Source organism: Gymnogyps californianus, chromosome 1, assembly GCF_018139145.2.
Source record: "Gymnogyps californianus isolate 813 chromosome 1, ASM1813914v2, whole genome shotgun sequence".
In the NCBI taxonomy this organism is placed as follows: Eukaryota; Metazoa; Chordata; class Aves; order Accipitriformes; family Cathartidae; genus Gymnogyps; species Gymnogyps californianus.
In genome coordinates, this window is record NC_059471.1 from 174,811,134 (window position 1) to 174,837,541 (window position 26,408).

At 38.8% G+C, this 26,408-nt stretch overlaps 1 protein-coding gene across 5 annotated transcripts in view; it reads left to right on the plus strand.

Moving 5' to 3' along the window:
- The window catches only part of PPP1R12A (protein phosphatase 1 regulatory subunit 12A), a 125,116-nt gene extending 107,017 nt beyond the window's left edge, over positions 1-18,099 (plus strand). For 2 of the 5 annotated variants that reach the window (XM_050892057.1, XM_050892030.1), the window contains 6 exons: positions 2,319-2,335; positions 3,526-3,667; positions 4,367-4,471; positions 5,348-5,395; positions 9,934-9,984; positions 16,478-18,099. In XM_050892057.1, the coding sequence (XP_050748014.1) occupies positions 2,319-2,335; positions 3,526-3,667; positions 4,367-4,471; positions 5,348-5,395; positions 9,934-9,984; positions 16,478-16,564 (450 nt within the window). In that variant the 3' untranslated portion in view covers positions 16,565-18,099. Of the gene's footprint in view, positions 1-2,313; positions 2,336-3,525; positions 3,668-4,366; positions 4,472-5,347; positions 5,396-8,844; positions 8,947-9,933; positions 9,985-16,477 lie in introns of those variants that run through there. The other 3 variants (XM_050892020.1, XM_050892048.1, XM_050892038.1) reach the window with 3 other exon arrangements.
- Positions 18,100-26,408: the final 8,309 nt, after the last annotated feature.

Sequence of the window (26,408 nt, forward strand, 5' to 3'; positions counted from 1 at the left end):
GCCTGTCTAGAAGCTTAGCGTACATTTTCAAATACACAGTTTCTTTTGGGGCACCCTTATGGTCTGTATAGACTGATGGCATAGGGTTAGAAGTAAGTATTTTTTCAGGTTGTGTAGATAAGGATACGTATGTTTTAATTTTTCGTTACTGCTTCTGTGCTGCCAATGTAGCTGTGGCTGCTCAGTCTGCTCAGTTCTGTGACTGTACGAAGAACATCCATCTCGTGTGATTTGGATGCACGGGCCATAATTTCTTCTCAAGCTTTATGCAAAGTTTGTAGACTTACACCTTTTCACAATTTTTTTTGTCAGCTTTTGAAAATTGTGACTGAGCTGAACTGACAGAAATTGAAGGGGAAAATAAAGAAAGAAAACAGCTAAGACTGTGCTAAAAAAAAAAAACCCAAACGTGTTTTGTGAAAAGTGAGGGGAACAAGAACAGGCATGTGCTTGAGCAATGTGCTGCTCTTTCAGTGAAGTGTGGAGGCTGGATGGTGCTTGAGCAGCAGGAGCAGGGCTTCACTGCTTTCAGGGAACGGAAACCGCTGATGTACAGTTTTCTGAAGATTACAGAGTCCTTGTCCGGCTTCTCAGGTTCCCAGCCTCAGCCAGGAGAACGGGAATGGGCTGCGTCTGTGTTTTCCTGCCTCTAGTAATTAGTGCTCTCTTACCTCACCAGTTCATTTGTTGTTCCCCTGTGTAGCTGGAAAATTTTGTCTCTAAGATGGTCCGTGTGTGACTTAACTTGCCTTTCCGTTTGGGAAGCTATAGTGCAGCAGAGGAATGGAGATCTGGAAGGTTTTCACATTCCCACGGCACCATGGGGAGTCCACTAGAAGCAAAGAAAAACAGCCTTTAGAAAGTGTATTTGTTAAGAAATAATGTAGGAATGGTTTACTTCCTTGTGGCTGTCCTAGATTGTAGGTAAAGGTTAAGAGGACCAGCTTAGCATTTTTCTGTATACGGCATTCCTTCAAGGTAAAAAGAGAAAACCTAAAGTCTTTACGGACAAAACTTCCTCTGTTTTGTTGAGGTGAGAAGGAAGCAGAGGAAAAGGGATTTTTGTAGGTTGTTGATTACATGGTGGAGTTCTGTAATCTCACACTGATCTTACTTAAACATACGATAATGCAAGATAAGACTTGTACTTAGGTGGAAGTTAATCTTCTTGTGGCCAGTAGCTTAAAAACTATCCATGTATAGGTGTGTGCCACCTAACTGTGACATTTTCTACAAAATCTCTTGTTCTCAGCATTATTCATGCTCTTGACAGAAAATAACAATGTTTTTTTAGGAGTGGTTAGGCTACAGCACATACTTTTGATACCCTGTGTGTAGTAATGCACTTCAAAGTGTCAAAGCGGAAATTGAGTGTATTGTGGAGAATATTTTCCTCTATGCATGTTGAAAAAATAGTTTCCTTCTAAAAAAGGAAACCAAACAAACCACACCACCCCCAAAAAACCCACCTGTGGGGAAGGCTTCAGCCACTGCTAGGTGAATAACGTTGGAGGATGTCCAGGTGGTGATACATCCGCAGAGTTTCTTGACTGAAATGTCTTCACTCAAGATTGTTATTATAATTGGAATAAATGATGAATCTGTACTGACCACCCAGAGGGGAAGAAGGTTTGTATGACTGATGTAATGCTTAGATGGCACTCCCTCACTCTTAAGTCATCACTTCTAATTAAATTTCGCTTGTGAAGTAAAGTGAGTGAACTTTGTGCCTGTGGATTCACCTGGAATGAATGAATGAAAGTAATATAAAAAATGAAATTATGTCATTTAAATTAAGTCTAATAAGTACTTCCTTATGTTGTTGGTATAGTAGCTTGTTTCCCATCGAGCTGTGTTGAAACGATGATCTTATAGCTTATTTTATATTATTATTTTGAGCTGAAGTCATTATTATGTTGACCTTTCAAAACATTATTGCTAATGTTAGAGAAGAGGAAGAAGGAATAGGGAATTCAGGGAACACATTTCTGATGCCTTTGATAACAGGCAGGCAAATCGCAGAATGCACTGACTGCTGAAATGACTCCAATGTTTAGGACAGTCCAGACTTCTAGAGTGTTATGTTAATGTCCTTGTAAATCATATTTTGGCAAGCACATTCTAGCACATATTTCTTTTCTGTTCCAGACATAACAAAATTGAAGCTTGACAATGTTCAGAGAATACATACTGTTGGATAACATGCATTTAACATAACTGTTTAGCTATACTTGTTCACAGATTGTTATATATTTCATTTAATTAAATTATTGACTTGATCTCTTCTTTTTCTCTCTTTTTACCGCTTTCCACCTCAGAGTGATAGCCTTTCAAGGTATGTGCAATTTAGATTAATTGAAAATTGTTACACTTTTTGTTCACATATTCTCATTTTAAGTTCTTCATGTACAAATTCAGCTTAACCTCATTAGTCAGCTGGTTTGAGCTTTAAAAGGTGTTAATGATATTTAACATTTGTATGAAATACAATTGTAAAGCTATAGTACTGAATATTTTTTTTTCCATGTGTGGGTGGGATACTTCATTTTGGGGAATATACTGGACTCTCTATTTGTAGGGCACTGAAGGCAGGCTGGGCATTTTGTAGAACACAGTGGATACAGTACCATTACCTACAAATTTTTCAGTATGAAGCCAGCTTTTACTGAGAAGATGAGGTTCTTGTTGCCCCTCTTTTAGAATACCCTACTGAAAATTTTCTAAGGAATCTCAAGAAAAGTACTACAGCTTCTGAAAATCAGATTTCCTTAAGATCTGTTAAAAAGGAAATGCAGAAATACCAATAAATTAAAAAAAAAAGTTTACATTTGTTTTTAGACCTTTAGAATTAATTATTGGATTTTATTATGTTCCGTCTGTGCTAAAAATCTGTTAAATAGAACTACGACAGCACATGATCAGTGAAGAGTGAACAGTGTGAAATTATTCAAAACTTTATTAATACTGGTTGTAGTTTAGTGATTAATGAAATAAAGACTTTGCTGAAGATTTGTTTCGTAAACTGCTTCTGTTGAAATACTAGAATTCACAACAAATAGTTTTGAAATCTCCTTGGTTTCTCTAATAAAACTTGGAGAATTCATCTAGACTGATATTTTAGAGATTACTTTTTTAAAACCCTTCAATTAAAGTAATAAATTTTTTTAAAATAGGTCTTCTTTATAAATAAAGAAGAATTAAAGTATCTAAGCTAATATAAAGTCCTTTAAGACATGTAAATGTATGCTTGAATTAAATAATTTAATTTAAAAGATTTCTCTGCATATGAGGCAGGCACTTACTTGGCAGACTGAGCAATTTGAAAACATTTTCACACAATCTTGAAGTACTGAGGGAATGTAAAAATTAAATTTGCATCAAATTAGAAGACAGTGGCTTAACTAAAATACATAATTGCATTTTGTTGATTTCAGCTGGGTAACGGCAAACTCACAACATTTGATACAGTGAGTGGTCTCAGTTTGAATGCCAAGGCAAAGCAAAATAAGAACTTTTCTTTTACAGATACGATACGGGATCCCTCAGCATGTCTTCAAGTGATCGTTACGATTCAGCACAGGGGCGATCGGGGTCACAGAGTTACCTTGAAGATCGAAAACCATACTGCAGTAGACTAGAAAAAGAAGATAGCACTGATTTTAAGAAGGTATCTGATCCAATAATTTTAGTGCGAAAATAGAACTTTATTACTGTTTTTCATAAATTGTCTGGAAATAATCTCACATTGCCTCACGAATGCTGCTTAAAGCAACTTAGCTGAATGGAGGAGCAGAGCAACCACTACAGTGGGGGAAAATGCACATTACAAAACAGCTTCCAGCTTTTGCACTTTTCTCTTCAAGGCAAGGGAGAAATCCAGAGGAGCCAAGATCCATTTTTTAATGACAAATACTATCATATTATTTTTTTAGTTGATTGTATCATTAAAACTGCTTTATACATATGTGAAGCCTTTTATTTTATATGTTTGCTAGCTTACATACATATAATGTAAAAATTTGTTTAGATCTTGCTTTAAAATAGAGGAGGAGTATGTCAGAAAGTTTACTGTGGTGTCTAATCTGTGAAGTCTGCAGAAAAAAAAGTGGCAAGTATTTTTTTAATATGTGTAAGGTAAGTTATATGCTCCCTATGCAAAGTTGCTTGTTTCTAGAAATATTTGGTAACAGTTCTTTAAAGTGCTTGCTAATTCTAAACATCTTTAAAATCTATAACTGATTTTTACTTCTTAGACTATTAATGTATTTGTTCATTTTAGATGCAGCTCAATCATGGTTTTTAAATTTTTCAGCTAATCTCACTGAATTATTATTTGGTATTTTTTAAAATGAATATTTTCTCTTAGCTTTATGAACAGATTCTAGCTGAAAATGAAAAACTGAAAGCACAGTTACATGATACCAACATGGAACTTACAGATCTTAAGCTACAGTTGGAGAAGACCACTCAGGTTTGTATAAAACAAAAAAACATGTACTTAGATGGCAAACTAGACGCACCCCGGGCTATGGGCTGCTCTTTACTAGGCATCAGCTTTGTTTCTTATCCAAAGATGGGAGTGAAGAAGAGTACCTTTCTGTTTCTAAAGAGAAAAGAGCACAGGATTCTGGTCTTCAGCTGTGAACAAAATGTGTGAGACTGCCTCCTACCTATTTAAGTAGTAGTGGTTCTTGCCAGCATGTATCTGGAGCTTCTTTGCAGGGTAGGGATATAAACACTTTCTACACTGTTAAGCTTATATTCAAACTGTCAGTCGGGATTGATTAATTCATAAACCTGCTGGCAGACTGGCATAACCTGCCAGTGCTTCGTGGCTGGTTAGATAGTTTTACCTTAGAACTGAAGAGCAAATAGTGCACTCCAGTTACAGATAACTGCTGTCAGATAACAGTGTTGCATACAGTAACACCAAATACATACACAAAAGTTAAATTTGTCTTAAATTGCTGTAGAAAGAGCGTTTCCTATTCTCAGATGACATTTGCCACAATTTACCTGTACTTAAGTGTCTTTCATGTGTACCCCGTAAATATTAGTGAAGTACATTAAAAAGATGTTTGTTTTGTAACGCTTTTAGATAGAAATACTATATTACTCCTATTTGCCAAAGGCTATGTAGTGATTACTTAGGGATGGTCACAGAGGAAGTGCACGATAAAGCCAGTTCATTCTTCTTTATTTCAGTGTTACTTCCCTGAACACACTTTAAAATGCTTTTGAAGACATACTTCAAACGGAATACTAAAATGTCCAATTGAATTGTTTTTCCTCAGTTTTCTGTTGTTTAAGAACAAATACCAATGTCTTCATTAATTTTGTGTTTCAGAGACAAGAAAGATTTGCTGACAGATCACTCTTGGAAATGGAGAAAAGGGTGAGTTTCTGCCAAAGATCTCTTAAGTACTCCAATTCAGGCTTTTTTTTAGTTTGTTTTGCAACCCCTGGCTTGGATATATTTTAGTGGGAACAGAAGCCTTTCTTATAACTTGCATTCTTTAGAAGATTTGGGGATTTTAGGTTTCAAAGTGGCAATGAATGTGAGATACTGTGAGATGGAATTACTCTTAATAATTGCCTTCAGGTTGCCTGTTGGTTTGCGATAACTAGGTTCTAAACCCCACTGCCCTCCAGGGATCTGCCGCTTGTTCCGTCTCATCCAAAACAATGTTGGCACTCCAGAGGGTTTTGCAGATTCAGAGCGTCTCATCTTCTAATGCATTTCCAAGATTCAGAGACTTTAATTTCCTCAGAGCTTTCCAGAGGCATGCATGTTGTTTTACCAATTACTGTTGGTAATGAAGTAGCTGTTTCTACCTCACAGACTTGAGACCTTAAACCTGCTAATGATATAAAATTAATCATAATCTGTCTCTTTACTTGTACTGTTAACTTTTTCCAGAGAGAATATGATACTGGGGCGAGGGGGAAGAATGAGTAAGCAGTGTGGGAAGAGGGGCATCAGGGTCAGAGACAACCCTAAATTGAATGGGAAAGGATTCATGTAGTAAATCCATATGTGAGATAGACTACAGGAATTATTTCAGAAGTTGGACACATGATAATTTTAGGCTGTAGTTTCATGCTAGTTTAAAATCCATCCCTATAAAAGTTTAGTTCCACAGCAATGTAAAGCAAACTAAATTGGTTTTGTTGTGGTCCTGGCTTCCTTCATGACCCTGGCCACATGTTCCTTTCTCCTCCTCTGATCCTGGAGTGACACATTAGACAATTAAACGGGAAGAAAACTAAATGGACTTTGACAGTAATAAGTGATATGGTATACATTTATTTATCCCTGGTAAACTTCACGTTCACTAGCCTTTTATGTTTACTTTCCAGTATTTGAGGTTTAGAAAACAATTTTTAGTTCTACAAACCCGTCTGGTGTATAAACAAGCACTTGGTAGATTTTATAGGAGCGCATGGAGATGTAGAAATACTCTCAGGCACTTTCTGAAGTTCCATTATGTTTATCTTAATAATCTCTCCAGATAACTGCAGGGGCCTTTTAGCACCTATTTCTCCTTGATTTTTTGGCATCCTGCTGTAGACAGTGATTTCATCAGTAGAAAAGTTTCATCAGCAGCTTGAATTGGTTTCTTGCTTGCTATCATGGCCACACAAGTGGACATTTAATTATTTCATAGATGTAGCTGCGTGCGTTACTATATAGGTTCCATACTGCAGAGCATTCAGCACTGCATAGCTAGACATTATTTCAGTTTTAAATTACTGCTTTGCTTTTTCCCAAAATAGGCCATTGCATTAAAACAATTGGCTATATTAGAAATCCTTACACTTTTTGTTGTAAAGACATCTAGTCTAACAGCAAAATGTCTTTCAGAAATGTTACTCTTTCTAAATGTATTAAAGCTAGCAGGGAAAAAAACACAGTGATAGTGCTGTATGGCTGAAACATGATTTACACAAGATTTAGGAGATGTTCCTTGTATTTTATAATTTTAAACTTCTTTTCAGACAAGAATTTAAAACAAGAAGTTATTTGTGATTGTATTTCCCTTGTTAAAATCTGGAGTTACTTTTGCTTTGAAAGTGACTGAAGCAGGATTCTCAGCTGCTAGTCATCAATAGCTGATCTCTAGAAATAAGCTTACCAAATTCAGAATTTAAGAATAATTTTAAAGACACCTTTTTAATGTAACAATATAAATGTAAAAAGTAGAAACAAATTGTAGAGCTTTTCCAAGTATATGACTTCACTAAAAATATAAAACTGAAGATATTTATATAAATTACATAGAGAAAAGGGGAGGGGAAAAGTAAAGTGGTGAGAATAAATTGGAAGAAATAAAAGGCTGGCAGAGAAAAACCTGAAGGCATCTTTGAACTATGACATTTTCAAGCTGAAACATACCTTTCTTCAGTAAAGAAGATGGGAACGTTTATTAAATCTAGAATTGCACAGTAATCAAATTTAGAAAATACTAGCTTTGAATTTTATTTGAACTCAGCCTTCAGAAGTGGGTTTCCATGATGTGATTTGGTGATGCATTGTCAATATTGTTCATTTGAGAACTGTTTACCAGAAAGGGGCTATTTCCAAGGGGATGGGAGTACAGATCAGATCACAGATGCAAGCTCCTAGCAATACATAGGCAAAAATAAGGGTTTCATTAACGACCTGTCACTCTAAAAAGTACGCTAAAAGTCCTTTGCAGAATTTCATATGATGTGATAATAAAACTCAAACTGCCAGGTTTCAGTCTGGATTAGAATTCAGAATTGTAGTTACCTTTAATCAGTTTTCATCAGCTGGGAATTTAGGTTATGGAGAGGTATGGTTTTTGGTATTACTGAATATACAAATATATGTAGGTATATACATCTGGTTTTACTTCTTAATAATTTTATAACTCTGGGGTCAATTTTTCACCTGTGTATATCCCCATACCTCAATCTCACTGCACCAAGCCTGTGGTTCCTAGTTGCTTTGGTGAATACAAATAAGCTATTGTATTTTATAAGCTGAGAGACTAGCATGTATTTTTTTCATTTTGAGGGTTACAACTGTTCCTTGGCGTACCTTATAGAGTTGTTGAAGTGTATCATAAAATTTTAGACTGCATAAATTTCAAACCCTTTCTTTGAGTCCAGGGACTAATCAAATAATACTGGCAAATCTTCCCAGTGAAACTGGGTTATTTTGTTGGTATTCCTCAAGCCAGTTCCTAAAAGAGTAAGCAGTTCAGGAAGAAGAGAAGCATAGCTTCATCTAGTCAGAACAATATGTTTTTACAAAAAATCTTATCTCTAAGCCAGTCCATTTAAATGTTTCTTTTATATAATGTGAAGTATACAAAGTTAATGAAATAAGGGTTTTATTTAATTGGCTTTTATTGCTAATAGTTGTTCTTAGACAAGCTCAACATGCTAGTTAAGCAAATGCATCAAAAGGACTAACAATTTCTAACCATCTGAAATTTTGAGATTTATTTGATCATTCATCTCTTGGTAATTGCAGGAATTGTCAAATATTGCTTAATATAAGAACAGTGATAATATATGTTTTTCTACAAAGCTAGTAGGTAACTGGTGGAATTCTAAGTAATGTAAGATGGTGTGGGTTTTTTGTTAGTCACTTGCTTACTGCAGTTAACTTGCTGGTACTTACAATGCCCATTACTATCAGTCAGTATCATTACGGGAAAAGTCTTAACTCGAAGGAGTTAAGTACATTAAGTACTAACAACTGCAGTAATCTATTACTTTGATAAACCTTTAAAGTTGTTTGCTAAAATGGGAAAATGTTGGGGTATAACTGCACTATGATTAAACTGAATTCAAATGATTTATATCTGAAAGGTGACCGGCAAGAGTCAGTATCTACTGGGCGGTATGATCTAACCAAAGTTTTACACACCTCAGTCAATGCTGCTTGCTGTTTGCATAACACCGTTGTATGCAGATGCATATGTCCACTTCGCAATACTCTGTTGCTTTTGCCTTTCACACTTTGGAAAAATCTGAATGTAGAGTACTGATAACCGCAGCTGCTTTTAAATGAGACACACTGCATTGTCTGACACAGGAAAGCAAGCAATCAAGCTATAAACCCCTGAAGTCTATTGCATTAGCTATTCATCTGTCAGATGTGTTGAAAATTAGGTTTAAACGAAATAATGTCATTTAGAAATATAGTAGTGTGTGCACTGCAGACTGCAGCATAGTATAGAAAACCCTAAGCTAACTTGCAATAAGCTAGCTTGGGTACTGTAATCAGCGTACTCAAAACAACCTGAAGTTCTCTACAAAGGATAATTTCTCCTGCTTCTCAGGTAAAAAGAAAAAAAGGAAAATAAAACTATACTAGAAACGCAGAAAATATTCAGGAAACATTTACTCAAGAAGCAGGTGGTCTTACGTAGCTAGATTTCTTTGGTACTCAGCTGGACTCCTTTAATGTACATTTGGGTGTATCTACACTACGTTGCAGTTTATAGTGTGGACAGATCCCACTGAGCTGAGACAGATGTTTCAGCTACGTCTGCTTGTCTATGAAAGCTTATGCTTTTGTGCTTGTTTCTTTTAATATTCTTGTTTGTTTCTGATCATTTTCTGCATTTCTTGTATATTAAGCTATTACAGAAGCCTAGCTCATGAAAAATAAATCCAAACAAATAGTACTTACAACCTGTCTAAATCTGTGTAAAGGAGGGGGTATATTTTGTAGGACTTGATGTAAATTTCTATATCTATTCCTCCTCAGATATTAAAATTCCACATTGACAAAATTTCTGTATATCACTGCCATCACAAGTTTCCTGTCCACACTATGCTTTTGGTTGTGTGATCTTTGAAACGTGAAGTATTTCACTGTTACCACAGTATTTACAAGCAGTAATTTTAAAAAAAATGGTATTGTGCAGTGTTAACACACATCTTTTGATGTAGGAAAGAAGAGCTCTAGAAAGAAGGATATCTGAAATGGAAGAGGAACTGAAAGTAAGTAAACTATTACACATTAAACTATTAATAACAAAGTGTATGGCTATGTCAGTGCAACATGTAGTGTGGCCGTATTACTGGTATCTGTAATTTCATTAGAAAATAACTAAGTTACAGCTGCATTTCAAAATCATTCATGTCATATAGCTTGTAGCGAAGCTGTTACACCAGCATAAGCAGTCATACATGTAGGACTTCTAAGAAGGCGCTGAGACTTACGCTTCTATAACACGTTGGCTAACAAGAAACATTTAGAGGTGGTTGGAGTGAAACATATCTTGATCTAATCAAGATGGAATTGCAATCTATGATTTTGATGTGATACCCTGTATTTTATTAACTTAAAAATAACAGTAGCATATAATTCCATAGATATTTAAGCATTAGATGTTGCTTCAACTGTTCTCTCATACTCGTTAAATTATGTATTAGACAGCATGGTACCAATATCAAAAGAAAAACTTTCATTTGTACAGAGTAAATAATAATCAGTTTTTAGTTAACAAAAAGCAGTAGATAGATTTCAGACGTTGACAAATATGTAACATTTACCACATGCACTGATTTCTGTTTTTTTCAACTATGTATAAACTGAATCCCAGAAGGAAAATACTTTTAAAATACATTTCTGGCTTTTTTTTTTAACCAGTCACGGTATGACTTTTCTCATTTCCTGGTTTATCAATGTTAAGTCCTCTGATATGATTAAGAAGGGTGAGAAATTTGGCAGGTTTGTTTTGTATTATGTCCTTGGATATAATATTGGACGGGGCCAACCAAACTGATAGAATTAAAGTATAACTAGAAAACTAGTGGAACATGATGAAATAGAAAACATTTTTGCACTCTAAAATTTTTAAGAAGTACCACTGTTTTGACATTTCATATTTGTCATTGATTAAGAAAAAGTTTCCTTTCAAGCTCATTTTTGAGCTCCCTCTGGTGCTTGGAAACGGCATTAACTTCCAAATACTTTTCATTAAAATACATGCACAAAGTTTTGTTGAAATAATTAAAGCTGACAGGCAGATGTAGGCAGAAGGCAACCACGATGCCTCCAGCTCCCTTGGATTCAGACCAAGATAGTTTGCTGTAAGGGAGGACATGATGTCTGTGGTTTCTTGAGGGGTCTTTAGAAGTGAAATATGTAGAAAGCAAACTATGGTATAGGAAAATAATCGTGTCTAAGAGTGGAAGACAGGATGTAAGCTTCTATCATCAACCTGTAAATTCCTGTTAGGGAAGGTTGGGCTTCCGAGAAAAACAGAGAATGCAAATATAATGCCTTTTTTCAAAAGCTTACTTTCAGTAAGCAATATGTGAAAGTTTTGAATTAAACATTAAATAATCTTCCTATCATTTGTTACACTGCCGTGTAAACGTATATGTTAAATGTGTCATTATTTACAGACTTTTGAATAGGAGATTTAGTTTGTGCAATTAGGATGTTAAGTAAAGAATTCCAGGAATAGCTCTCATTGTTAATGTATCCTGAACTGTTTTGGAAAGCTGTGACTAATCACTGCTGGTTCTTAGATTGCTTTTCAAGAATGTGCCACTTGTTTGATACTTTCCTTTCACAGCGACTTACCTACTTTAAACAGGACTGTCTCTTCTAAGTTTTCTTTCAATTCTGCTCATCTCCAGTTCTTTTAAACATAATGTACATGGTTTTTTTTCTTGTTTTCACTCCTATTTCTTTGATTCCTGCAGAACCTGGAACAAATAAAGCAGATTCAATCTTTGAGACACATAAATGAGCGACTGGTGACTGAGAATAGGGCCTTGACCCGAGTGGTTGCCAAGCTGTCAGGGTCCTGTAGGCAACTGCGCTCTGTGGACTTGTAATTTCTTCCTTCTCCTTTGTGTAGCCAGGCAGGTGTTGACATTCAGTTTGTGCTTGGGTAGAATTTTACTATTAACACTTGTGTGTTGGAAACTGACTTACTGCAGCTTGGTTATGGAAGTGTGGCTAAAGCATGGTGTCCGGTGTACCAACTACAGGTGTCACAGGTGTGTTGGTATGGTGTGGTATTGTCCTTACTACCACTGAAACTTGTCCTCGCTTACTTGAAGATAAATTGGCAATGATCCAGGAGACCTTTGACATGTTAAAACCTTGGCAACAATTGAAAGGATTTGAGTTTGCACTAGGATACACTGAAGTCACTCCCTTGTTTTGATGTTTGAGTAAATGCTCAAATAGATAGATTTGCCTCTAGTTTTCTAACAAATAGAAATGAAGAATTGAGCTTTCTTACGGCAGTGTAACTGAAGTGCATAGAATTGATACAAATCTAGTCTCAACTAAAGAATGTTTGAGAACTGGGTTCAGTACTGTGCATTCCTGAAAGTTGCATTAGCAACTTTATTTCTTACATTTGTGTGTTTCAGTGTTTAGAGGGGACCAAAGTCTTTTCTTTCAGAAATGTATTGGAATTTCAAGTTGATTAATATTTTCACTTATTAACTTCCCATGTGGTTCTGGCCAATCCTTATTTTTATCTAGACAGCTTAAAATATCCAGTTTTAGCACTGAGTTAAGGTTATTGATTTATATTGCTATATATGTAGGCATTCCAGTCATGGACCAGAATCCTATAATGCATGGACTGTACAAACACTGACACAAAAAAACCTGCCTAGTGTGTCAGATTGGTTCATACTTACTAGGTCATCTGGTTCAGTCCCCTTCTGTTAAAGGTATGAACTGTTCCGAGTTTCATCTTGGAAAAAAAATGCCAGTTTGTTGTCCTTAGTGTTATTGCAGGGCTGTTTCAGAAACCCCCTGAAGGTTCAAAACTTCTGTGAGGAACAAAATGTGGTTTCATTCCACACCAAATCTATATGCCTTTCTTCCTCCTCTTATATAACAACTGTATAGGGTGGAGGTTTCAGTGAGCTTTTAAGATGTGTAGGTGAAAAAAGATTTTTCCTTCTGCGCAGTGACTTTTACTGAAATGCTTCCCCTCGCCTACCCCCCTTCCCACTTAGAAGGAAGGTGATGAGTGTACATTTTTTCATTCTGCTCAGAGTCCGATCTCAGGTTTTCCCCACTAAGAGGCATGAAATAAAGAGAAGGTTTATCCTTTGGCTTCCTGTCTTCCTGGAGTTGGTCTAACAATAGGATGTGGATAGAAAGGTTGTTCCTAGTCCAGGCCCTGCATTCCTTAGCGTTCCCTTGTGTTAACCCTTGCAGAGTGAGTCAAGTCAGCTCACTGACCTGGCTGAAAACAAATCCCTTTATTCATTATACTGCTTGATCCATCTCACCCCAGCGTTGTTGAATCACTAAACTAACAGGCAGAAAGCAGCAGGAGCATACTGCTGCATGAGGAGGGAGAGCTGTCCCTTTAGGGCAGCCCGTCTTACATCAGCGTCAGCTAACAATGTGGTTTTTCAACACAGCTGAGCTAATCTAATGACTGCTGTCCACAGCCACACATCCACACGGTCTGGTTTTTTGCTAGGACTGGCATTCCTTTAACCATGGTAAGCCAGTTCAGGGTGTTAACCCACAGAAGACTATTCAGTATTCCTTTTTGTAGGGGGAGTTTTCAATGGCAGATCATTGTGGAGCTTGAGGAGCCTGGCTAGCAAAAGAAAAGCAATGGAAACACAGCAGGGAAGCTTGACATTGTGATGGTAGCTTAACCATAGCAGTGTACCTGATTAATCTGAACAGGTACCTTCACTGTTGATGAGCTTTTTGTAATCTTAATTTACAAAGCTGTTTTGTATGTAAAAACTGTTAAATCCTCCAGCAAACACAGACATTATTATTACTGTACAGATCTGAGTTGGCTCCACATATGTCAGGTGATTATTGAATAATTATTTGCTCAACGACAGCGCTGCAAAGTTACTAGCTAGTCATATAATACAGATAGGCAAAATAGTGCATTTGTAATCTGATTCAGGAATCTCATCACAGGAAGATACCTTGCTATTTTAGCGAGAAGCAAATTGGAATTCAAAGTGTTACATACAGTATGTAACTGTAATTTTACTGAATTTACTGCAAAGCTTTTTTTTCCTGCCTCTGCACATTAAAGGTGTGTGGTGTCACCTCATGAGAAGTTTGAGTACCATAGGAATGCACTGCTCCAAGAAAATTATATAAATGTCTTTGGCAAGGTTTAAAGTATGTGGGGATTAGTATAGATGAGAAGCATAAGTATATTAGGTTACTTGAGCTTATCCTTCCTGATCAGTCTCCTATTACTCATAACTGCTTTTGTCTCCTACCAGTCTTCTCCTATTCTTTAGCAGACTCACAACAAAAGAGAAAATATTTTCTGAATACCTATTCTACCTATTAGTTTAATCAGGATTAAAATCTATCTACAGAGATTTGCAGACATATAATGGTACTGGATTATGTTAAAGCTCTAAATTTGAACAGCAGCTTTTTTGTTAAAATAGTTAATGAGAAAATAGACCACTCTGTGGGTCTGCCTGTATGTAATTAAGCATTACAGGCTGCAGCTCCCTAGTCAGTAAGTTGAAAGAGGACTGTGACATTCCTGGAGTTACTTTGAGGTTTCATTGGAAAGCATACACATCACCACTTGTCGAGATACCCATTTAACCAGAACAAAACGAGACTCCCTTGCTTCCTTGTGCGTGGCTAGATGAAGGCTGTTGTGGTTTCACCCAGGATCTTTGATATGAATTCCGTAACAGAATGAAAAGGAGGCAGGAAAGGTTTTAGATGCTTTGCCTGAACAAATGGCTGTTTCATTGTTTGCAGATACACGTCAGAGAACAACCCCAGGTTTATCCTAATATTACAGGTGCGTGCACAAATGCATGGTACACACGCCTGTTATCTGGATATGACCCTGAGCATGTGTATCTCAGACAACAGTAGTTCGTTTTTACAGCTTAGAAAACTTAACACAGATAATACTTGAAAATTGCCAAGTGATTACTTGTGTTGCCCAATTTCAAACACCTTGACATGTTTTTTGAAAGTAATCAGCTTTGAACTTTCTGTTCAAAGCACAGCTCTCACTTGACTATAACGGAAGCTTCCCTCTGACTCTGTGAAGAGCTTGGTTTAGGTCGCTTGCCCTAAGCTCCACCATGGAGCAGAGTTGGAATCCAGGTTAGCAGAATGATTTTTACCTACTCTAATTGTAGAGACCACCTTTTTTCCTCTTATGATTTCCTGTCGTCTTCCTTTCACATACTTTGGTATTTGCAGGTAGATAAATTAGAGATCCTATAACCTCAGTCATCTTTAGCACACCATCGTGTTTCACTCTGTGAGAGGGTCTGCTGTTCGGTGAACTGAGTGTGGACAGGAATCCTTTAGAGGAGATGTGTAAATGAAGCCTCTACTGTAATGCACAGTTAATTTAACCCTGCATTTTTTAAACTTCTCAGTTCTTTCTGTTCCATAATAATGTTCTGAATATAATGGGGTTGAAAGTATAATTTTGCTTGAATAAAATGAAAACAAAACTAGTGGCAAGGAACTTTCATCATGAAAAATTATGTAGCAGTTGTTATATAGGTCACTAGCTGGACTTAGCCCTCTTGCATGCACTCGCACTTGAGGTTACTCAATAACCGCTGTGCAGGAATAGGCTGTTACCTCCTGTGTAAACCTGCTGCTAGAAACCATACACGTAATTTAGCTGTGAGTATTATAGGTGGTTTGTTATCAGTGTGTGAATGTAGATACGGAGAACTGCTGAGATTACTTCTGGTTTCTCTGACAAGTTAAATTCTCCCAGCACAAACCTCTGTGCACTGACTTGCCCTCCTTTCCTGTCTGATCCTGTCCAGCTCTCACCTCACTTGGCTTCTGCCTTCCAGCTTTTGTGCTTGTGTGTCACCCATCTCCTGTGGCAACCTTAACTTGCCATCTCCTAACTTGTATGCCTGAGTATGCAGCCTGGTGTTTCAGTGATCTCTTTCAGTGATCTGATCTTGTGTGAACTATGCTATTCAGGGATATGATCTCAAATTATAGGATGTGTGCTTCAACACGAGTTTGGAAGTGATTGGAAGATTAATGCTATGAGCTAACAAGCTGAATCACACTGTATCTGATCAGGATGAAATCATCCAAGAGCACAGTGGTAGATATGCTTAGCCACAGCATGTTTTTTTGAAACTGTGCAAGTGCAGTATAGACAAGCCTCTTTAAGTTGTTGGTAATTAACATTTTTTTGTTTTGCACTGAAATCTGAAGCATTTAATTACTTTCCTCACACTACTATAAATGCTTTTGTTAGGGGCTTGTCATCTGCACCACCGAGTTTTAGTGCATCTAGTCCAAGCAAATGAAAACTCCTAATCTGTAACTCTTAACTGTATCACCCTAAAAGGTGAGCTTTTTCTGAACTGCTGATGTGAAGGGGGAGAACTGCCAAGATGCTTAAGCTGAATAAAGATTTTTATCCCCAGTGCTTGTCTAGTCTTGCTGCTTTTACTTGGGGTATAATAGCAAATAACCATCATGTTTCATTTTTCATAGATGCTACCAGACCTGAAGGCAGACAACCAGAGGCTAAAAGATGAAAATGGGGCCTTGATCAGAGTTATAAGCAAACTTTCCAAATAAAGGGTTTACTACAGCAGCAAATAACGGTATTGCACATCACTAGTAACTCCAGTGGACCATAGTATGGCAGTCACTGGAAGTGTGGGAAGATCCCTTGGAGACTGTCATTTTCAGATATCCTGCCAAACGCCCTCTTACCTGTGTGTTTTTTTGTATCAAGATCATTGTTTCTGTTAAAATGCAGCTGCTGAGAAGATAAAATGACTGAGAAATCTTGTTTACAGCTACAGCATAATAAGGAAAGTGTTCAAGGCCAGATACGCCTCAGATATTTAACCAGTAAGCCTTAGTTGTACATAAACACTTTTACATCAACAAAAGCTTTCAGCTCTCACAGAAGACAGTTACTCAATAATGTTTTTGTTGTGCCACAATTCCCAGTTTTTTTCTATACTCAGTTTTTCTTTAAATCTTAAGTTTGGAATTTTTTTTTCCCTTCTAATTATTCATGTACCAGATTTTCTTGTACAGTGTTTTCACAGCTTTACCATTTGCAGAGACCACACACCCTTTTAAATTACGTATTTGTGTAGCTACCTAGAGTTGTATTGTCCAACCACCTGGAACAGAGATGTTTGGTGGAACATTTGCTTTCACTGTTTGTGCAATATGCATTTATTTCCTATACAAAATGCTTTAAAAGTCAGTTGAAACTAGAAATATTTTAAGAGTCCTGTTTTCTGCCTTTATTGGTCACTTTAAAAAAAAAAAAAAGAAGTTTGTAGTGAAAGATGTTAGATCCTGTAATCGTCACATTCATTTGAGCAGGTACTGAGTGATGCTGTATATATAAATGTGTACTGGTTTGATTTTTCAGACCACCACGTGGCATGCTTGAATATATTTCCCTATTGCAAATGTCTGTTAATGCAAATTAGGCTACTCCAGAATAGTGTGTTTAACAAAGTTCATTAATTTTTATGGTATAAAGAATTTAGACATTGTACATTGTATGGAGCCCTATCTTTACAAAAGGTCTAAACTATATAAAATACTTTATTATCTTTTCCTCCCATTTTTTTTTCATTTGATAGTGTTCACCATAATAAAAAATTGCATAAATATAACTGCTTCACTACATTTCACATACCTGTATTTATCTGAGTGCTGTCCAAAACTGTTGTGCTAGCCAAAGTAATGTACTAAATCATTTGAAAAACATAACCCATTACACTCACATTAATGTTTATATGCACTGTTGTTGCCATGTGAGAAGGCATCCAATTTGATAACACCATCATGTCAGACCATTTTATACATTTCAGTGGCCTTTAAAAACAAAAGAAGTATGTAAGTGAAGATCGCTTTTGTTAGAAACAGCTTTTATATTTTCACTAAACCATTCAAAATACGACATCCTATTGGCACATAGTTTATTGCCTAAAACCACTGAACAGATCAGCCATTCAAACAAATTGTACATTGTAAAGCTTGTAGTAGCTATTGTATTATTGATTATATTGTGTACTATATTAAATGTGAATTTGTACCCCTTCATTTAAAAAGGTCATTGTGTTCTACTGCCTACTTGGGGGGTGGGGGTTAGTTTTATGGGGGTGGGATATGTTTTGGTAAGGAAGACATGATGTCCTCTCTCTGTTGATTGGTTTTTTGAAGATGTAAGGTTATGCTCTTACTACCAAGCTCAGGATTCTTGATTTTAAAGGTACACAGATAGTTTGAGATATCTTATTGTAATTGATCTGTATGAAAGGTGGGTCTGAACCATAGAGACTTCCATTGTCTTACGCTAACATAAAATAAAGAATTGAATGGCTGCAACGTATTGAGTTCTGTTACAAGACAGTTAGGCATATTCTGGATTATATTTGGTAAAGTTTGGGTGCCTGTGAATGATTAAATACATGTTTCTAATATTTTAGTGTTTTATATTTAGGTTATTTATTCTTTATATCTAAAAATGAATGGCTACTGTGCTATATTGATTTTATTGGTAGTACTGAGCAGACCTTGTATCTGCATGAAACTAGTTGCAAAACCCACTATTTTGGAAAAAAAAAATTGTATTTTGACATATACAAATAAAATGAATACAAACTATTTTAAATGTGTGAAAGTTTTACTGAGAAGACATTGAAATTTGTTATGAATTTAAACCATGTTATAAGTTTGCTATTTAAATTCTTTGGTGGGCATTTTTCATTCATTGCGTTACTTGGATGCAAGGTTCAAGTACCTTTCAAAGATTGTAATCAAATTGTGATTATTTGCACATCATTGTACATGCACATCTGTAAATGCAACAGTAAAAATGCCATATTTATGCGATCTGTAACAACTTGGACAAATGTTTATATATTTTACATAAACCTGTCTGTGTGCAGAATCTGAGAACCATTTTTTACGTGATATTAACCGAATCTTACAAAGCAATTGCTAAACTTGTGTTACTGTCTTATTGTACTGATCGTGTTGCAGATCAAACACATCCCCAGAAAATCCAGCTGCCACAGAGAGAAAACGGGTAGTGGAGAACTATTTTATTACTTAGGAGACAGTTTGCATAGGAGAAATACATTATTGCTGGCTGCTGACTCTGGCAGGCTTCCTTAAGTGACTAATGGCTTAAATGATAATTTGAAACGGCAACTTAGGTTTTCAGGGGACTTGTCACAGCGTGGAAAGGGATCTTTATGTCCCAGAATTAACATCAAATACACATAGAGGCATGGAAGTAGCTGGTGCTGGAGAGCTAAGAGGCAAAGGGCATGCCCAGAACCAGCCCCAGCCATGAAGGAAGCCATAACCCAGGGAGGAGGAGTGACCACAGGCGGGAAAGCAGCGCGGGCAGCAGAGTGCAGGGACGGTGGAGGCAGCGTGGCTGTGTAAGGACTGCCTGACCTTAATGGCTCCAAACAGTAGCAGCTACCTAGAAGAAAAGACTTGGGAGCTGGAACTTCATTTTTTGCCCACCTCATCTCCCTCATCATAAACAATTCCCTCTGAACCTCCCTAGTTCCTGCTACATACTGCTTTCAGGCTTTTGCTATTTCCTTGCCAGATTCCAAAAAGAGCAGTTATAATTCTTACTGTGTAGGTTGGTGCATTTCTTTGCTCAGCACCAAGTACAAAACGTGAATCTCAGTATTCCCTCCTTTAGAAATATCTTCCATGCTAAACTTTGGTTTGTGCTCAGATGAACATTAAACCAATGGGTATTAATCTTACCTGTTCAATATTCCTGGCCACTGTCCATTTGGTGGTGTTTTAAGAGCAAATGTGTTGTCATAGAACAAGTGTCCTCTCATTTCTTTTTTAGAAAGAGTAACTATTTACATGTCATCTTATAGAAGAGGAAAAAAGTGTGCTTTTGGGTAGCTGAAGATACCTGCTGTAGGAGATGTGCATCAAGGGAGAAATTTTATTTCCTTTACCTTTATCATACAGAAATGGGCTCCATACGAGATGGCTCCTACCCCTGCTAGCTGACTTAACCATGAGGTTTATAGTTAAGAATGAGGGCACCACAAAATGCCAAAAACATCTGTGTGACGGTAGACAGGAAATCTACAGAAAGAGAAGCAGGTGGCGAGGAGGAAGTATGCCACGATGCCGGACGTGGAAAGGCAACACCATGTCAGAAAATGAACAGTTCACATGGAGAAAGGCAGAGGACACATCAGAACAAAACTGGTCCAAAGTCAGAGTTCAGGGCCCCATCGCATCTGAACTCCTGAACAGAGAAAAATTGTCCAAAGCTACCCACACTATGAATTATGCCTTGCTGCTGGCTTGTAATATGGCTCAGAGGAGGTATTAATTTCTGGTTAAATGAAGTTGTGATGATGAAAATAATCATTACACTGACTCTTACTTGATCTGGATGATCCTGGAAATGGTTTGACTCTACACAGCTGGCACTTCACAGTTCCTTTCTGGACATCCTGAGGTCTTACCCACCAGTGTAGCGCACCAGCTCCTCCGGAAAGGAACACACACCCATTTGTCTCTGTTGTGTTGCTTGTGGTCTTGTGGCAGAAGCTTAAACGGAGGTGGCCAAATCTGCCATGCTGCAATGCAGTGCAGCCACGGGTCCCGGGAGCTCCAGCTGGGCCTCCCCAGAGAGCGCCCGGGCCCTCCGTGGGGCGAGGGGTGCCGAGGGCCCTTGGCAGCTGTGGCCTCAAGCCTGTCCAGCATGGAAGGTGTAGGCAGCCACATTTTTAGTTACACTGAAAGTCACTTTTCCCCTTTTAATGGTAGCTTCAGCTTCTCTAACGTGACATGATGCAGTGTGGGCAGTAGATAATTTTGACACTTTAATTGTGCAACGGAGAGATTAATATGTTTTATAGATGAAAGTTAATTTCCAGCTACAATCTGAAGGACTGTCACAGCAAAACACGACACAAATTCACTACATAATGTACAGTTTAAAAAAGAAAAACTCCACAGCCATACAAACATGACAGAACTTTTTGTGGAGCCTGGTTTTTGAAGAGGGTGGAGAAACAATTGTAACTGCATTGTAGAGGGTTGCTTTCCCACCTACTTTAAATCTTAGAATAGTTTTGTTGCAGTTCTGCTGGTCACCTCTGTGAAATTACAGGGTTTTTTCCCCATGCAGGAATAGCCACTCTGTCTGTTGGGGGACAGAAGAAACGATTTGCTTAATTTTTTCAGAAGAAGTTCTCGCTGTTCATGGTTATGTACACAATGTTAACATTTAGCTATGGTGATTCAGCTTCCTCGAGTTGTTAGGTCAAAGCCACTAAAAACAAGGGTAAAAAATGTTGGTGACTAGAGTTGTTTCCTTTACGTTTGTTTTGATTGCAAGAGCAGCAGTTGGGGTTTGTTAGAGAGTAATAGCAAGTAGTATTGTGCTCTGCCTCAGCATAGATTTAAAGTAAGACTAGAACAGTCCTGAAGGTAACTGCAGGTTCCTGCATAGAAGACAGAATTAAAAAAAAAAAAACAAACACAAAACCTCCCAAACTGACAAGGAGTTGCTCACACTTTAAGGGGAGAGCTGCTGCCACATCGATGAAGTCATCGGCTATTCTTGCTTGTGTCAGCACCTCCCCATTTTGTATTACTGATTAGATAGGAAAAGTATGTAGCCTTCAGAGAAAGGAGGAACTGTTCGTTTTTTCCTCTTAAAAACATCACCTGTTGGATGTCTAATGTTTCTGATCTGGCCCACGGATAATTACAGCAGGGACAAAAGCCCCACATTCCAACTCTAATTATTTCACCCTTCTTACTTGGGTTCTACATGTCTGTTTTGCAAACCTATTAAAGCTTAGCAGAAGCAGTTAGCCAAGACAGCACAATTCATCTTCCAGTGTGGTCTTTTCCCTTTGGGTTTTTTTCTGGAGAAAAAAAACCATGGGGGGTGGTGGGTGAGAAGAACCTACTTATTTCCTTGGTACCATCTTTCTGTGCTCCACCTCTTCCACTACAGAGTCCTCTGAGCAGAGACTCACTGGGCTGAATTCCTCTTTTAGCAAACCAGTACAGGGAGAAGCTGCTGCAGATCTTGCTATCCTGTGCATCCCCTCTGCCTGCACCACCTCCGGTGGGACCCCCGGCATGGCTGGCTGCTGCGCCTGCCCTTGCCCCCTCATCTCCCCCCAAAAGAAAACAGAAAACAGCCCGGTTGCCCTCACTGGTGTCTACATTCTATACCCCTGTTGTAATGATATGTCTCTACCTCAAAAAAGGACAGACCGCATCTGAGGGAGTTGCTACGTTACAGCTAAACTAAAGCTACCGCTCTCTGTGAGTGGTTACCCAGACCTGCACCCCAAGTCTTCCGAAGAAAAGAGCAGGACTTCATTACATCAGCTGGTACAAAATACACATTTACACAAAATTTACACAAAATACACATCTAGCTATACAGCCTAGTCACTGCCCAGAAAGAAGATTTAATGAAATGGTGAGCTTGTTTAAAAATAAAAATCCACATTTACCTCAACTGCTGATACCATGGGCATGATTATCCAACTGTTATCAGCTCACCTTTCTATTTTTAGCTGTATGAAAAGCAGCAAATTACACGAAGTTCTTTCCTCCCGCTTAATCCATGGCTATAGGTGCTGCATTATATCAACTAAATTGCCTAGTAACTCATCCTCAGCTCCCCTTGTATAAAATGCCAGTGAAATGAAAATAAGAGAACTTTCACTACGGGCTTTTATTATGCTGCTTTAGTCCCGCGCATAAAAAAGGAGCAACTCTTTAAAATAATAAGGGGGTGGGGGGAGGCGGAAGCAACGCTACTTAGGGACCGAAGTGCTAATATTACTTTACCAGTTTCTGCTTAGAAACAGTGACACCGAGATCAGTTTTCAGCCCGTGGAAGAGCCCCGACGCGGGAAGGGCCGCTGGCGGGCGGCTGAGCCGGGAGGTGGCACCAGACGGCTTCGCTTCTCCTGGGCTCCTCCCGGGCTCCTCCCGGGCTCCCGCAGCTTGGCCGCGGGGCGAGCTGCCACCGCGCCGGACAGCTGTGACCCATGCCGCAAGGCACGGCGTGCGAGACCCGGCCCGTCCTTGTCTGGAAGGGCAGCCAGGTTTCTACAGCCTTTTTTCCCCCCGACAACAGTACGTTAAGAACGGCTCCAGCGACAGTGACTCGAGGAAATTCTGCCTCTGCTGTAAATTGAGCCAGTTCTAGTATGACAGATGAAGCGTGGCAGAGAACAGCAATCTCAAATTAATTTAGACACAGGGGATGCACTGAGTTAGTCTGAATGCGGCAAGGGCTGCTTTTAAATATCTTACACTGAAAGCCCGTGAAAGGAGCTGCACGATTTAACACCCTGGGAATGGCAGAGAGAGCTCTCGGCTTGGCTGGGGACCTGAAATCCATCCCGTCGGGAGGCGGAAACCGTAACCCAAGGCGGGCTGGCCAGGGGGTCTGGGGGAACGCATCCGTCGTCGGTGAGCGCAGACAGGGACCCGCTGCACAGTGAGCGCTCCTGTACTGTGTGAAGAGACTTACAGACTAGGAGTAGACACTCACCAAGCACCACAGGACAGCTCTGCTACAGCCGAGAGAGAGGAACAGCAAAAAAAGTAATCCTCCATATCACAAGTTGTCAAGCCAGCAGTTCATAGCAGCACTGCACTTGGCTGAAATGCCAAAACACTGGTTAACTCCTTCTTGCTCAACCCCTTTTCAATATGATCACTGTATGTGTGTGTTGCGTTGCTTTGTAACCAGAGCACTCTGTACGCTGCGAGGTCGTTGTAGTTCTCCCTTTGCCCCCCTCAATCTCTCCTCCCTGTTCATTACCTTGCAAGCATGTGCAGCACACCATGGGCACTCACATCCTTCTCTGGTCTCCTCAACCTTTTCTCTTCACCTCTGCATGGATAGGGTTCTGCCCCTATTTCCAAGCCACCATATATAATTATTTTCTGTGCAAGAGAGGGCTTTGAGGTCTAATTACGTTCCCTGTTAACCCTGGTGACAGCCACAATAACCAAAAGACCCCAGAAGCCACTTCCCCTGGGGCCTTGAGCACTCTCTGAATTTCCCCGTGTCTGGGGAGTGGCACTCAGAATTGCTACATGCAGACAGAGTGCAAGAACTCCCTTCATATTTTACTAACAAGTCACTACAAGCTTGCTGACATGCCACAGCTGCTGGAGAGAACAGGCTCTCCTCCGTCTTCTGCTCATCTCAGCTGTCAGTCTTCTCAGTCGCTCCTGTGTGCCACCCAGATCACCAAGACCCTCCTTGGACATTCAGTTCCCAGCACTTCTCCTTCAGTCCTTCTGGTACTTGCTGCCTATTTCTGCCCCCTTACACCATCTCCCATCCTTCTGCTTGCTTCTTGCGTTTTCTACTCATTTGCTGCTTCTCTCTCCTGTTCCACTCCCCCTTCAGACCTAATCGCTGGTCACTTCTTCCCGAGCCAATTGCTCTACAGTTGTATCTTCTATTGACTTCTCTACTGTCCGCAATTCCTCTCTCCACAACTCCAGCAGCCTCGACGCTTTGCGTGCTCTCCCTCCACCTGTTACTCACCTCCCGCTCCCCCTTTCCTCGCGCTGCCTTATCCCGAGCTCCTCAGAAGCGCACATCCCTAATGGTTTCAAAGACCCCATTAATCTTTTCCTGACCACTGGATCTTTTTTTCACTGATAATCTAATCTTTACTCAGTAGGAATGTCTCTACCCAGCAATTTAGTTCCCACCTACTCTTGGTTCTCTCTAATCCAAGGGAGTGGTTTTACCATAAACTAAGCACACTCTACAAGTCACCTGTTTCCACTTAATCCAGTTATTCCCGTCCTCCGGAATCAGCACTATTTTTCATAGGCCCCTTTCCTATTTTTCTCCTCCATACCTCTAAACAGTTTCAGGGTGAAAGCAGTGAAAGGTCTTACACTTCTTCCCTTGTTTCCAACCCATCGAGGTGTTTGTAGGCAAACAGACATTCACTATTTCTTAATTAGTTTCCTTTCATCCCTTTTTGAGTGTCCAACAACAAAGCAAACACGGAAGGGGATGCCTGTTGGGTCCTAATGCCTCATTTGGGAATAGATACTGTAAACTGAGCATTGGCTGTGGATCTGCTGGTGGGCAGGATGAAGTATGCAGCTTGTCCTCTTTCGAGTAACTTTTTTACTTAAAACTTTTTAATATGTATTTAAAGCTTGTCATCTTAAATAACTTGGCAGTTTTCACCTTGAAACAGCAAATAATGTATATTATAAGCAAAACACAAAATGAGTTTTTAAGCATTGTCCACATTTGTTTATATAAAATCATTACAATATAGGCACATAGATTTTGTTCCAGTTGTTCACACAAAAATTCAGTCCCAAGCTTTTATCCTAGATGTTTGTAGCATGGCCATGTATCATTGAAATAAGTTTCATAATATAAAATATCAACATAATTTTAACAACAGGAAGTATGTTTTATTTTTTATGTTCTTTAAGCTATTCTCTCCCTTTGTAGTCTGTTTGGTTTCATACACACTGACTCTGAACTCCTCCAAGTGCCTCCCCCTCCTCTGCTTGTACTCACTGATATGTCACAGCCATTGATTGATTGCTGTTTGTGTTTGTTTTGGACACTTCCAGATGATTGCTACTAATAACCAGTACTAAATTCCTGAAATATCTGCCTGATTCCTTTTACAAGGCAACTTCTTTATCAGCCATCATATGAAACACAGTAGGCCCTAGAAATACTGTGGTGCAGGAGAAAAATAATCACCAACTGAACGGATAGCTCAAACAAAGCATTGTAAAAAGCCATCACACTAAATTCTGCATGCATCATCTACTGCATTTCAGTGAAGGCCAAGTTTCTTAGTCAGCTCTCTGAGGAGAGCCATCAGCCCTAACTATGATTCTTTTGGGGCATAGTTTTGTGCCCGCCTCACTTTTCTACTGCGTGCAGCCCGTCACCTGCGTGAGGTTAGATGGAAAGGATGCAGTATAACAGTTTAACCAAGAGGTACACAGTGAGACTCGAGAGACCTAATTAATTTTTACTGACTCCTCTGTATTGGTTCTTCAAAAAATCAAAATAATTCTTAAGAGGTAGAGGGCTGTTAATTAAAAAAACCACAACACAACAGCCCTGAAGAGTTATGAATTGTAACCAGTACCAACAAGACACAGACTGACAGTGAGCCAGTACCCACTGGATTTGGTTTCTAATTATTCATTTGCGTGCTTACATTTGGAGATGCAGAAAGACAGGAACCAAATTGTCTTTGGTGTGGACCAAAATCTGTTTAACAATGTTTTAAACTTATAATGAGAGTTAACTTTATAGAGGTCATAGAATCATATAGTATCTCAAGTGGAAGGACCCATAAGGATCATCAAGTCCAAATCCCTGCTTCTCGCAGGACTA